The sequence below is a fragment of the Lissotriton helveticus genome, chromosome 9, assembly GCF_964261635.1.
Source record: "Lissotriton helveticus chromosome 9, aLisHel1.1, whole genome shotgun sequence".
NCBI lineage: Eukaryota > Metazoa > Chordata > Amphibia > Caudata > Salamandridae > Lissotriton > Lissotriton helveticus.
Window position 1 is genome coordinate 401,918,944 of NC_136070.1, and position 12,902 is coordinate 401,931,845.

The following is a 12,902-nucleotide window of genomic DNA, read 5'->3' on the forward strand; positions in this document are numbered from 1 at the left end:
TACAGGGAGCTGTGAGCTTCCAGCAGCCTTGTTGGAACCCCCCCTACAATAGTGGCGTGAATAGTAAGCACGTGTTCGAGCTAAACTAACACAAGGCACTCATAGTGGCATGGATTACTGTGCACTGTATATTTGCATGTAGTTTTATTTGTATAGCATAGTCACAGAATGCTGGACAGTGGGCGAGAGAACAGGGGCGGATTCAATATCATAGACTGGTAACAAGGAGGTTCCTACCATGAAGGGCAGAAGTGCTCTGGGCTGTTGACCCAACAGAGATCTGGTGTCCTGGCAAGACATTGTTCAGGTTCTTTAGAGACTGATTAATGGCATAACTGATCTACATGTATTTACTGGGGGGGAGTTGGGGGGGGGGGGGTAGATGTAGGACTAGTTGTCAGCACAAACTATGATACCAAGGGTGTCGTACTTGGGCCTGTAAATTGAAAATGGCCAATCATGATCAGGTTTTGTCAGTGGTGGAAGAAGCAAAGGGACAGGATGCAAGGCTGCCCATTCCCAAATGGAATCTGGATCTTCGGGTTAGGAGCCAACTGACGGTGACGCCTCTACAAGCAAAATGGCTAATGTTGTGTTTTCAGAATCAGGACAGCCAGATCTAGTCATCAGGCCCAGAACCTACACCAGGGTTGTGAAGACGCAAACACTTTCAGGGCACTCCGTTGGGTTCTTCTCACAGTTGAGAAGTGCATCTCCCGTCTTTGTCTCCTGTTTTCCGGGTATTTATGAGTATGGACTCTGGCTCTACCGGAGGTAAGCTCACAAAGGGACCATAACCAGTTTCAACCAATCGGACACTAAAGGGAAGAGCTACATTTTTGGCGAGTAAAGTACCATGGGCGGAAGGTCTGGCATTGCTTTCATTCTAGCAGAGAAACCATACAAATGGATAAGATGGCAAGCTACACTGCCCGACAGGTAAGACTTCTTGCAGAGAGGGAGCCCACACCATAGTGACCCATGAACTATGGAAGCCTGCAGAATAACCACTATCTTATGCTGCAATACACTCGGTAATAAAAAAAAAAAAATCCTCAGAGTGATTACACACACACGCTCGGGTTTCACTTCACCCACCGGTCCCACGTGCCAGGATCATCAAGGGATACCAGTTATGGGGAACAGGACACACCTTTTCCAAATAGTCTGTGGGCAGTAACCAACACAGCCAGTCAGCACATCATTTAGGATGGGAAAGCATTGGCTACCATCACTCAGGGTGGTGTTTCTCCTTCACTGAATCTTGTCAGCTGAGCAAAGCCAAGAAAAAAACAAAAAATAAAGGATGGCCAGAAGTAATGGTGAGCTTAAACTTTAGATCTTGTCTATCATTTGCATAATGAGTCTGTATTTTTTTTTAAATTATAGATTTCTGACCTCATGGGGGTGTGACTTTTTAAAGAGACTTTAGCTACATATGTTGTGTTAAAATGGTCGTGCCTGTTCTCCTGGCGCAGTCCCTGCTGCTATGAAACCCACATGCTTGGTTGTTAACTCATCATTCTTGCAATGAACAGTGCTAACATATAGTAATTGTTCTTACCACAGTCATCCATAATTGTAGAGCACAATATGTATATCGTGCACCGAAAAAAAAATGCACGGATGCCCAACTTCCTTACTCGAGCAATGTCCCATAGGGATAAATTATAAATTCGTTTTTAATTTGGATTCAGGAAGAAATTCAACCGGTGGTAATTATGAAATTCATATACTATGAATAATATGGGCCAAAAAGGTAACCTCTCCAATCAGATTTTAGTGTGGGTATATGAGAGTTGTGGAACATGAATTGGTACCGCAAAGTGATGTGCGATTTTGCCTCCAAGCCAATCTGACAGGATTGCATGGCTGCAAGGTGCTGTCTCAGAATAGAAATTACATCCCTCTGCAGTAAACGTGTGAGTGTGAATTGGCACATTTGAAGGATTGGATTCAGATCACATGCCAATAGCAGTTCGTCTTTTGATAAATCTATCTTGGACTTATGTATTTTGAAACCAGCCTGAAAATACGTGTAGGATTTCAACGTTCAAGCCTGCTGTGCTCATAAAATCCCAGCCTGGACGTGGAAGCAGTTCCTTTTCAGTTTTTGCCCTGAAGATCCTCATTTCAAGAGCTGGGGCAGCCAGTTAACAGACCTGGTCCTCAGGGCAGTGTAGACCAGTCGCACTGGGAGAACGCGCCTGCGGAGCGCTTGAAGCTGAGTAGGTTAGAGGTCTAGGTTAAGTCTGAGAGGCATTTCACATGCTACTGGGGAGAATTTGTAGAAGGGCTCAATGAGTTGTGGAGAGCTTCTTCCAATATAGACTAATCCTGAACTGGATTCGTTCTGGAAGTCTCCAGGAAAAGTACACGTCTGAGATGTTTGATGGAACATGTAACAACTTTGTTGGGCAAAAGCTTTGTAAGGGGCAAGACATGTCCTCATCTTGTAGCAATATTGCCTCATCCCTTTTTTTTTCTTCTGCAAAATGTATTCACCAACGTGTTTCACTAAGCAAGTTTGGCCATTTAATTTCTCTGAGAAATGACTTGCTCATCAGGCAACTTACCAGAGGGGAGGCAAGACTCCCTGATTGAAGCATTTACCTTTGCGTATGGAGTCTTCTCATTGGACGGTGTGAGCGCGCAGATGTAAATCACTTACTGGCAGTAGCCTTTCTCCTCAATAACTTGTAAGTGCCTTTGTCTGCAGCATTTCATTCTGTACTAGGGCTGGCATAGCACACTCCTGTCATTGCCGAATCTGCTAAAAGTGTATTACTTTCCTTCAAACTGAAACACATTATTCTGAATACATTGCAGAGTGCCTGAATCCTATCTGAGATTAGAAAAGACATAGTAAAAAAAGCATAAAACATTTGCATCACCAGATGGATTCTATTCTTAATCGCTGTAAATGATGTTTTTGGCACACTGTTCAGGGGTAGTCTATTTAATAACCTGCACTGGGTGGACCACCAAGTGAGACCTGTTAGTCCTTAAATTTTGCTTTGAGTATACGATGCCATGTTTACGATACACCTTTACCTTCATTGCGTCTTTTTGTATTATTTGCCAATGCTCCTGCTGTAGTAGTCATGTAGGCATATTCAGAATCTTGTTATGAGCTATACCACAAAGACTGTTGAGGTTGCCTCTGCCCTCCACTGAAGGTCTCTGTAGAGATCTGTGCTTCGAACTTGTGAAACTGCCAAGATAAAATGCTGCGACCACCTTCAGCTTAAACGGCCAGGCAGACCTTGGGCTGCCCGTTATTTATTTTTCTTCACACGGTGATGCTGTTCTTGGCTATCACCCATTCCTAGGACAGTGGGTGCAGTTGTCCATCATAATGGTCCAGGGCAACAGACTTTCATGGCCCAGTCCTCTGGCTAGAACACCTGAAGCAGAGTTGCTAGTGACTGGGACTTTGTACTGATGTCTCATGTGATTTACAATGCAGATACTGTAGGTGCTGAGCTACCTTTTGACCCAGCTATAGGAGTGTAAAGTCATGAAAAACTCGCAGAACCAGCATTGCTCCGGAAGTAATTTGTTAATCTGGGCAAGTGTTCAGTTCACAAATGATTTGCTTTTATCCGCATATTTTTTTTAAACAAACTTTATTGTTTTTTTTGTTTTTTTGCGATAAGTGGAGCACTACATATGTGAATTCTTATGACATTCATTCCAGCAGTTAAATCACTGAATGGCGGCTTGCGCCATGAAAAAAACCACAGTTATCTATTGTACCATTCTTAAACCAATGAACTATGAAAGAACCGTATTGGGCATTGAGCCTAACCCCATGTATCATCAGTTATAGGCGAACATTTTGATCAGCATATTGGACATACTTTTGGAAAACTACAGTGGAGTCTCGTAGATGAAAATAAAAATTGCTCCGCTCCAACTAGCGATAAAGTTTCCGATAGGCGATTTCATGTTTAAGGACTGCCCAGGCACAGCTTCAAGCAATGGATCTTTTATTGTTGAAAATGTGGTATTTTACATATGTCCGCTTCAGGCATGTCCTGCTTTCTTCTAGAATGGAGGTGGTAACCTTTGTGCAGTTGATGATTCCAATGATCACGTGCTCTCCGTCTGGGACTGGCAGAAGGAAGAAAAGCTAGCTGATGTGAAGGTATCAAAATTAGAAAATGTGTATGATTGTTTTACTCTAATTTAGCAAGCATATTGCTTGTGTCTGCCTATCGGAACTGCATACAGTTTTGGTAAATGTGATAGGACTGTGGAAGGGCCATCTGGCTGCACATCGCTGTTCATGTGTGATGGAACTTAGTTGGACACTATGCCCTTTACTAAATTTGATTGTGGTTTTTTAAAAGAATAAGAACCCAGCTGGGAATAAAAACATATTGCAATAAATCTGTAGCTAAAATACAAGCACAAGGGGAGTAAGTAGGTGTGAAGAATAGTGATCATCACAGCCCTGAGAGCACGTTTGCCTCACCGGTGAAATCAGGGTCACGTTTCTTTTAAAGAATGGGCACAAGATTATCTAGTACGAAGAGTTCCTATCCGCACATTGGCAAGATATCGATCACTATGATGAAATATCCCTGCGAAGTTTGCAGCTTTCTCGTAGAATATAGGTTGTTGGATACGAGAGGTTTGTTAACTTTCTATGCAATCTTACTACTAATTGTATGCTTTTCCTTAATTGAATTAAAAAAACAAATTGAAATAAAGACATGTTCGATAATGTGCATCGGTCACAATATATAGGTTTTCATGATTTGTGTAGCCCACAATGAAAAAACTTAGACCGATTAAAACTGGAATGTTCTTAATCTGCCACTTGGAACATAAATGTATGTGCATGTTCAAAAGATCTCCCTCCAAAGTGCACACACTTGGGCCGATGGGTTGTGTTTTGAATCCTAAACTCTCCTACAAAGTTAGTTCTAATGAGAATGTCTCCAATACCGAGAAAATCTGATTAATTCTCTATCCTTACATTTAAAAACATGTATCATTGTATGTTCTTTTCCTTCTCTTTTTTAGTGTTCCAACGAGGCAGTGTTTAGTGCAGATTTTCACCCAACAGACACTAATATAATTGTTACCTGTGGAAAATCGCATCTCAACTTCTGGACGTTAGATGGGAATTCGCTTGTGAAAAAACAAGGAATATTTGAGGTTAACACTTTTTGCATTATTGCCAATTATGTATTCTGTCAAAAAACGAGAGGCTGTTGAGACTGAAGTGGCAATACAGTGATCTAAAGCCGTTGCAATTTTTAGTAAGTATATGGCTGTGTAATTTTTAAAGCTTCTTTTTGGCAGCAGAAGCTAGTTTGATAAACTACACACATCCACATAAGGTGTCCCTGGAAGATGGAGGGCTTTTAAGGAGAAGACAGAGATACTGACACAATAATGGTGGGGTGGCTCTCAGAAAACCTGAAGCTTTTTAAACCGCACACATGATTGATTTCTTTTTGGCTTTTACTTCCCAAATGTGTTCCCAGGTGTATCTTTCCTTCTGGCAGTCATTTATCATACCTTAAGTTTGTACACCGATCACTAGAAGGACCTTTGCAGTGATCTGGTATCCTTTTGTTTATTAAAGTATGCAGTGCATTATATAAAGAACTCACTGGACTGGAGAGTAACAATCATGAGTAATAATACTGAGCAGCAGGCACGAGTCCTGGGGTATGACTACAGGTCATTTACAAGAGGTAGCCTATCCGTCAGAAGATGTGTACTGGCAAGCATCTTCCCAGGGGGAAAAATGTATGGAGTGTTGTGTGACGGAGCCGCATTGATGCTAGCAGAGTGTGGGCGGAGAAGTGGTATACCGAGGGTGTAGGGGAACGAAGCATGTACATGGTGTGGACTGAGTGTCATGCAGTTATTTTGAGTCTCACTCCGTACTGCCCTCTGAATTAAACCTTGGTCTCTAGAAGAGACATAGATTTAACAATACTGTTAGGCTGTATCAGATTTTCTTCTCCCTCTACTGCTATATATGTATGGGTGTGTGTGTGTGTGTGTGTGTGTGTGTGTGTGTGTATGTATGTGTGTATATATATATATATAATGACGGAACGCCGCCTATCTCAGGACTCTTTTCCGGCTAGACGCTCTTCCCTTGGTCCTATGGCACACGTCTTGTCCCCTACCACTGTCCCGGACCCTACCCCTCTGCTCCCTGTCTCATTGGAACAACCACGGATGTCCGCCATACATGCAAGCATCGATAGGCTGGAGAGTCTGGTAGCTCAATCACCATCTCCCGACACCAGCCCTGTGGTCCAGGGTCCCCGCTCTCCAGTTCTCCCGAGCCCTGATATCGCTAGGGCTATGCCCCCAACACAGCAAGATTCTCCTTTGGCTCCCCCTCTGTCTTGTAAGGCCCATGACTCCTACTACCAGAAAAAAAGGAAATGGGCTGCTACCATGCGGAAAGGCAGCCATACCTCATTGCATAAGCGCCCCAGGAACCAACTGGTAAGGGGTATGGGCAAGAAACCAGGTAAAGGCTCATTTGCAATGGACCTTGATGGGATGGATAGAAACCTACCTTTAGGCACAGTACCAACGGTTGCTAAGGTAATCTCTAATCCCCTAGATACGTCACTAGCTTCTCAGGTTTCTGTCTCCCTCAAACAATTCGAGGACCTGATTAAAGCTCTATTAGTCCCGCTCACCGACCAGGTCAAGGGTCTGGGGGCCAGACTGGATACATTTGAGCAGTCCACCCTTGATAACTTTTATTCACTCAAAACACTCATTAAACTTCAATCTAAAATCACTGATGACCACATGGGGGGGACTAGGGGAAATCTGGCACCTGTAGATCCAGTGCAGGCCCCTCCAATGGTAACGTCTGCAATTGCCGTTGCAGCACCTAAGGATCCGACTACCACAACTGAGGTCCCTACTACGAATCAACCGGGGCCTACTATACAAACTGCCCAGGTTCATGCAAGATCCCCTAAGACCTCTAAAGTTTTGAGCGAAAAACAAGACAATGTCAAGCTGCCAGCAGGTGGGGCTTTGGCTAAGCCTAGACACACGACTCAGGGAATCGACCAGGGCAAGAGTGCAGGGCCAGCTCCCTTAGTAAAGCATAGTACGAGTCACTCAGGAGCAGGTGCACGGGCAGTTATTACCCCGAAAAATACTTATAAGAGCCCTCCTGTAAATCTCCCTCCGGAGTGCCACCCATACGTCGCTGTTTTAGTAAATGTCCCTCCCCTTAAAGACGCCCAGTTTGAGACCCACCAAACCTTAAAAAACAAAACTGCATTGGTTAAAAACTAACAAACCACTACCTAGGGGTATGGAGGGAGTAATCCTGGGAGTCCGCAGGGTAGGCTGCATAGGTCAGAGTAGGAAACAACTGGAAGGGGACTGTGTGGTAGTTCATTTCCAAGATAATAGAGTAGCACAAACAATTTCTAACCTGAACCAGCATGTGGGTGGCCCAGGTATTAGCGTGGTGGACCTGTCCTACTTCTACCCCCGTCCCTCTATGAATCACGTTGGTTTAGCAACAGGGGAAACAAGCTACAGCAATAGCGACCGGCCATGGCACTCGGCGGGACCCCAGTTCTACCCCCTGGCAGTACGGCCAGGACCAATCTGGTATAAGCCATCCCTACATCCAAAGTTTACCTGAACTCTATTGTAGCGGGATCAATGACTTGCGCCGTCTTATATTTTCTGTTACCTGATTGTATATCGGTATGTTTTCTGTACATTACTGTTATCCTATTATGTTAGTGACTATTATACTGCTCCCATTATGTCTGTTCATTCCTGTTGCCCCTACCCCTGTCTCTGTGAAGCGCTCTGATATCTGTAAAGATCTTGTTCGCGCAATATAAAACTTGGAATAAATAAAATAAATAAATCTGGGGAACAACAGGGTATTGACATGAAGATCCCCGTGGGCTGGTCTTAGGAGTCTCTAAAGTGAGAGGGGCTATTAATACTACTGAAAAGCTGACTAGCTTGCCACCCCAATCTGCCACATCGACAGCAAATATTGCGAGGAGGGACTCTGAGGGTGGGCAGCTTACCAACACTGTGGACGACGGCCCACTTGTCCCGCTTGGGGGCGTTGTCGACTACGAAGTTGAGTCCAGTCGCACCCCAGCTGTAACGGACCCAGTCCTTAGGGTTTCCAGCTGGAATGTGGCTGGACTAGCTAGAAAGCTTGCACTGCCTGATTGGAATGCCCTCGTGTAGGAGCACTCGATTTGCATCTTCCAGGAGACGTGGAGTAGGGAGCCCATCCACAAGGCTGGTTACTCCTCCCACTTCATTCCAGCAGTCTACCCAGAAGCAGGGAGAGGACGCCCCTCTGGCGGTCTTCTTATCTGGGTGGCTGCCTCACTCAACTGTAGGGTAGAGGTCCACCAGACTAATAGCCCGACCTCCTTAATATCACACTGAAAGATGTCCGGGGTCGTCCCATCATGAATATCTTTAACATCTATGCACGGGGCACTAAGGGAGCTAGACAGTCACCCACAATCGCCCACTTAGAGGGCTTGTTAAGGACAACTCCATATAAGTCTTGTATCTTAGTTGCAGGTGATCTAAATTGTACGTTCGAGCCATTAGGCTCGGACGACACCTTGGATATGGAGGAGGAGGAGGAGGACCAGAGAAGAGGGATCCCAGCTCTAGAATTAACCCCGATCAAGAGGTGGACCGAAGTGGCGCTTCAGATCAACGCCCTTAGTGTGGAGTTCGATCTGAGGGCACTCAATGGGAGGTCGCGATCAGATAGGGCGGGTGTCCACACCTACAACAGGCCCAACCACACGTCGAGAATCGATTATATCTTGCTCGACATGTGCTTATGGACCTCGGTGAAGGACATGGTAATCATTCTGTCCGTAGAGAGCGATCACAACTTGCTCTCGCTGACCCTTACTCCCTGGTGGTCAGTTAATAGAGGGGGTCCCTTGCCCACTGTCACTACCATCTTTGGGGACTCAACTGTTTCGCATTGCGGCAGGCGGTTGAAGTGGCTCAAGCTCTCCTCCGAGAAGGTCGAGGCAATAACGCTACTCCTGGCTGCAGCCCAATGTGATTTGGTTAACACAGAGGGAGGCCCGGAGGGGGTTTCAGGGAAATTCTGTGCCCTGACCAAGGCCATAAGCAACTTGTTTGTTTTACCAACGAGACATAAGGGGGTTAAAACAAGGCCTTTGAGAAGACAGGGATGGTATACCCACAATTGCAGGCTAAGGAAGAAAATGTTGGTGGGTGCAGTAAAGTCAAAATCCCAAACTAGAATTAGGGAGGCCCGGAAGCTCTACTCCCAGACTCTCCAAATAGCAAAAAAAGAATGGGAGGATAAGTTTTGGGAGGACCTATTAGCTGCCAGCAAAGGAAAAGATGCGAGGGGTTTCTGGAACCTGGTGGGTTCTAGGAGTCGACCCGATGACACACTGAGGACTTGCACCATCCCGTCCCAGACCTGGTCCAGTCATTTTGGGGCTTTATACTCCCCGGTAGAAGGGCCCCTTAATGAACCTTTTGTACCCTCTACCTTAGGTTGGAACGGAATTACTGATCCTTTCACTATCCGGGAGGTAACAAATGCAATAAAGTCCGTGGTACCCCTGAAAGCAGCCGGCCCAGACGGGCTTCCGGGGGACTTACTTAGAGCATACCCAACCGAATGGGCCACTCTGATCTTCACCCTTCTGAATGCCATCATGGAAGGCGGACCTGTCCCAGAATCCTGGAAGGGGGCGGAGGTGGTACCCATATTCAAAAAGGGTTGTCGGGAGAACCCAGGGAACTACAGGCCAATAAGTCTGATCGACTCAACACAAAAAGTGGCCGGGAAGGTGATTTTAGGGAGGATCCTTCACTGGGTGGATGAAAACTACATTCTATCCGACTTCCAAGCAGGATTCCGCTCAGGAACGGGCACCATAGATCAAGTCTTTAGACTTATGCTTCTGCACTGGAAGGTGGTGGAACTGGGTAAGGGCAGTCTCTACTTGGCCTTCATCGATCTAAAGACTGCATTCGACCTTGTACCAAGGGAGGAACTTTGGAGGGTTCTCCAGGGCCTTAGGATCCCTCCCTACATTCTGTCGCTCCTGATAAAACTTCACACTGACAACTTTGCCCAGGTGCGGTGGGGCCAGAGTGGGGAAACGACTGAAAGGATCCCGGTGTGCAGGGGTGTCCGCCAGGGTTGTGTGCTGGCCCCCACCCTATTTTCCCTGTATGTAAATGGGGTGATAGAGCATCTGCTTCAAGAACCTGCGGATGCACCTTCCCTGGGGGGGCGTACGGATCCCCACATTATTGTTTGCGGATGATACCCTCCTCATCGCAAAGACTCCACAGGGCCTCCAGAAGCTTTTGACCCGATTCCAGTACTTCTGTTTGGCAAGGGGATTGGTGATCAATGTGGACAAAACGAAATATCTGATCATGCATCCACCACGGAAACTAGGACGCCCCCCAGTCTTGAACTCTATCCCGCTTGAGAAAGTTTGCGAATTTGATTACCTGGGAATACGACTGTGTGACACTATGAGCTGGACGTCTCACATCAACAAGATGGTCCTCAGCCACAAAAGGGTAGGGGGTGCGTTGCTAAAGGAGTATCATGCCTCATCCAAAGAGTCTGTGACACCGGCAATAGAGATTTACAAAGCAAAAGGAGTCACCTCCGCACTTTATGGGGCGGAGTTATGGGGCTTTTTCAATCTGGAGTCCCTATCCAAGTCAGAGAGCAAATTCCTGAAAGACTTACTTGCTCTTCCCTTGAGTACTCCCACAGTCCCGGTTTGCTTAGACGTGGGCTGCAAGACAATCAAGGACCAGGCTCGTCTCCGGCCGTTGCTATTATGGGCTCGTTTGTGGAGGGTGCCAGAGTTAAAATCTTATGCTGATGGTCTGTCTTAGGTGATGGACATGGGTGGCTGGCACAAGATCAGGTGGCTGAGGGAGATAAAAAACCTTTTGGGGGAGCTGGGCTTGGGTGACTGTTGGACCACAAAATCTGCCCCACCCAAGGCTATCCTGAAAAAACTGTATTGGGACTGGGTCTCTTCCCAACTTATTGGTAACCCACGTCACTGCAATTCGACCACAGCATTTCTTAGAATTGAGGACGTGGTTGCCTACGAACCCTACCTGGATTTGATCACCATGCCAGTTGATAGGGCTCTTTTCATCAAGTTCAGAATAGGCACTCTCCCGATTGGGGACCTCATATCCCGATGGAAATCACCAGTGCAACTTTCGCCCTTTTGTGCTTCCTGCCCTACAAGGCCTGAGACGGTGGCACATATCCTTTTTGAGTGTCCGGACTACATCCGCCCAAGTAGGCGTTGGGTCAAACCTCTATTTAAACGCCTTGGGACACGCGAACACTTGGTAGCGCTACGTATCTTGCTAACAGCCACATCTCCTTATAGTATGTGGCATTTCTAAGTTTTTAAAATGGTCGTGGATACTTCGCAGAAACAGACTGTCTATCTCAATTTAATCTAGTTTTAACTAATTTATTTCATGCGTAAAATGGCATTTTTATCTTTCATAACTAGTGAGACATTTGTACTGTTTATCTGCAGTTTTCTACTATTTGTATTGCTTTTAAGATACAATTGTTTATCGAAATAAAGCCAATCCAACGATATATATATATATATATATATATATGTTTCCTGAGAAAACCAAAGGTTGAAGTGATGTTCCCGTTAGGTATCCATGTCCGTGCCAATGTAAAGTTTTTAACTCCAATACAATGTATCTCAGTATTTATAACTCGTGCCCTAAAGGTAAATATAATTAACGGGCCCACATTAACCTTCCCAAGGCGTACTGCTCCAATACAATCTAAAGCCTCTACATTTTTGGGATAGCATGGAGACGTAGTTCAGCCAAAATAGCAACTTTTATTTCAAAACCACAACTTAAGTTCAGCCATCTGTAAACTTCGAAATAAATGCAGTGGATTTAAAGTTAAAAATATAACCGAAAATTCAACTCATGGTCTGAATAAATCTGCTGTTATCTGTGTAAAGAAGTGGAGTACAAGAAAAATAACGGGCTCATTTTCTTTCCAGGTTGCTTTGTTTGTATAATACGTGATCTCACTGAATTCTAAAGCTTCCTATGTTCATGTCAAATTTTTTCAGAAACAAGAAAAACCTAAGTTTGTTCTGTGTGTGACATTTTCGGAAAATGGTGACACAATTACCGGAGACTCGAATGGAAACATCCTGGTTTGGGGAAAAGGTAATCTAAATCATTATCTCATAACCTCCTTTTTTCTTGATGAGGGAACATTGAACAGTTATTTAGTAGCATGGCTGGATTTTGAGATTGTTTTTGTGGTATAGAATTAGGCAGTTCTTGTTGACCATACGCAAAAAACTGGTAATGTTTGGTGATACTGGGAACATTCAATTGATACTCAGTTGAAATAGTCTGTATAGCATGTACATGTGTCTTGAAGTTTACGCTCAGATTCCTGCCACTGACACTATTGCAGAGTTGTCTCAGTTGTAAGTCGTCCTTTGCAAATTATAAAGTGACCCTTGACAAAGGTTTTAGTTTAGCTTACTGTTTATTCTGGACTTGAATTTTATTTCTGATTCGAACTTAATAGTTTGACCTCTTTTAAACCTCCTTTAGTTATAACCATCTATATAAATATCCTATGGAGGACGGGCTGCAAAGTGTTGCCATACCTACTAGAACACAGTTTTAGAAGACCCATTCTGAAAAAAAGAAATAGCCTTTTATCAGGGTTGTGCTTAGTCCTCCTCCTACCAGCCACCACAATATAACCATTCAAATGGCCTATTTGAAAGTCTCCTCTTCTCCTTGTACCCTTTGCCTACACCTTATTCAGACCTGCATGTCTAGCAACT

At 44.9% G+C, this 12,902-nt stretch overlaps 1 protein-coding gene across 9 annotated transcripts in view; it reads left to right on the forward strand.

The window, feature by feature from the left end:
• The window catches only part of EML1 (EMAP like 1), an 883,632-nt gene that overhangs the window by 771,545 nt on the left and 99,185 nt on the right, over positions 1–12,902 (forward strand). For all 9 annotated transcript variants that reach the window (XM_078660158.1, XM_078660161.1, XM_078660155.1 and 6 more), the window contains 3 exons: positions 4,055–4,150; positions 5,035–5,169; positions 12,165–12,264. In XM_078660158.1, coding sequence (XP_078516284.1) covers positions 4,055–4,150; positions 5,035–5,169; positions 12,165–12,264 — 331 coding nt within the window. The remainder of the gene's footprint in view (positions 1–4,054; positions 4,151–5,034; positions 5,170–12,164; positions 12,265–12,902) is intronic.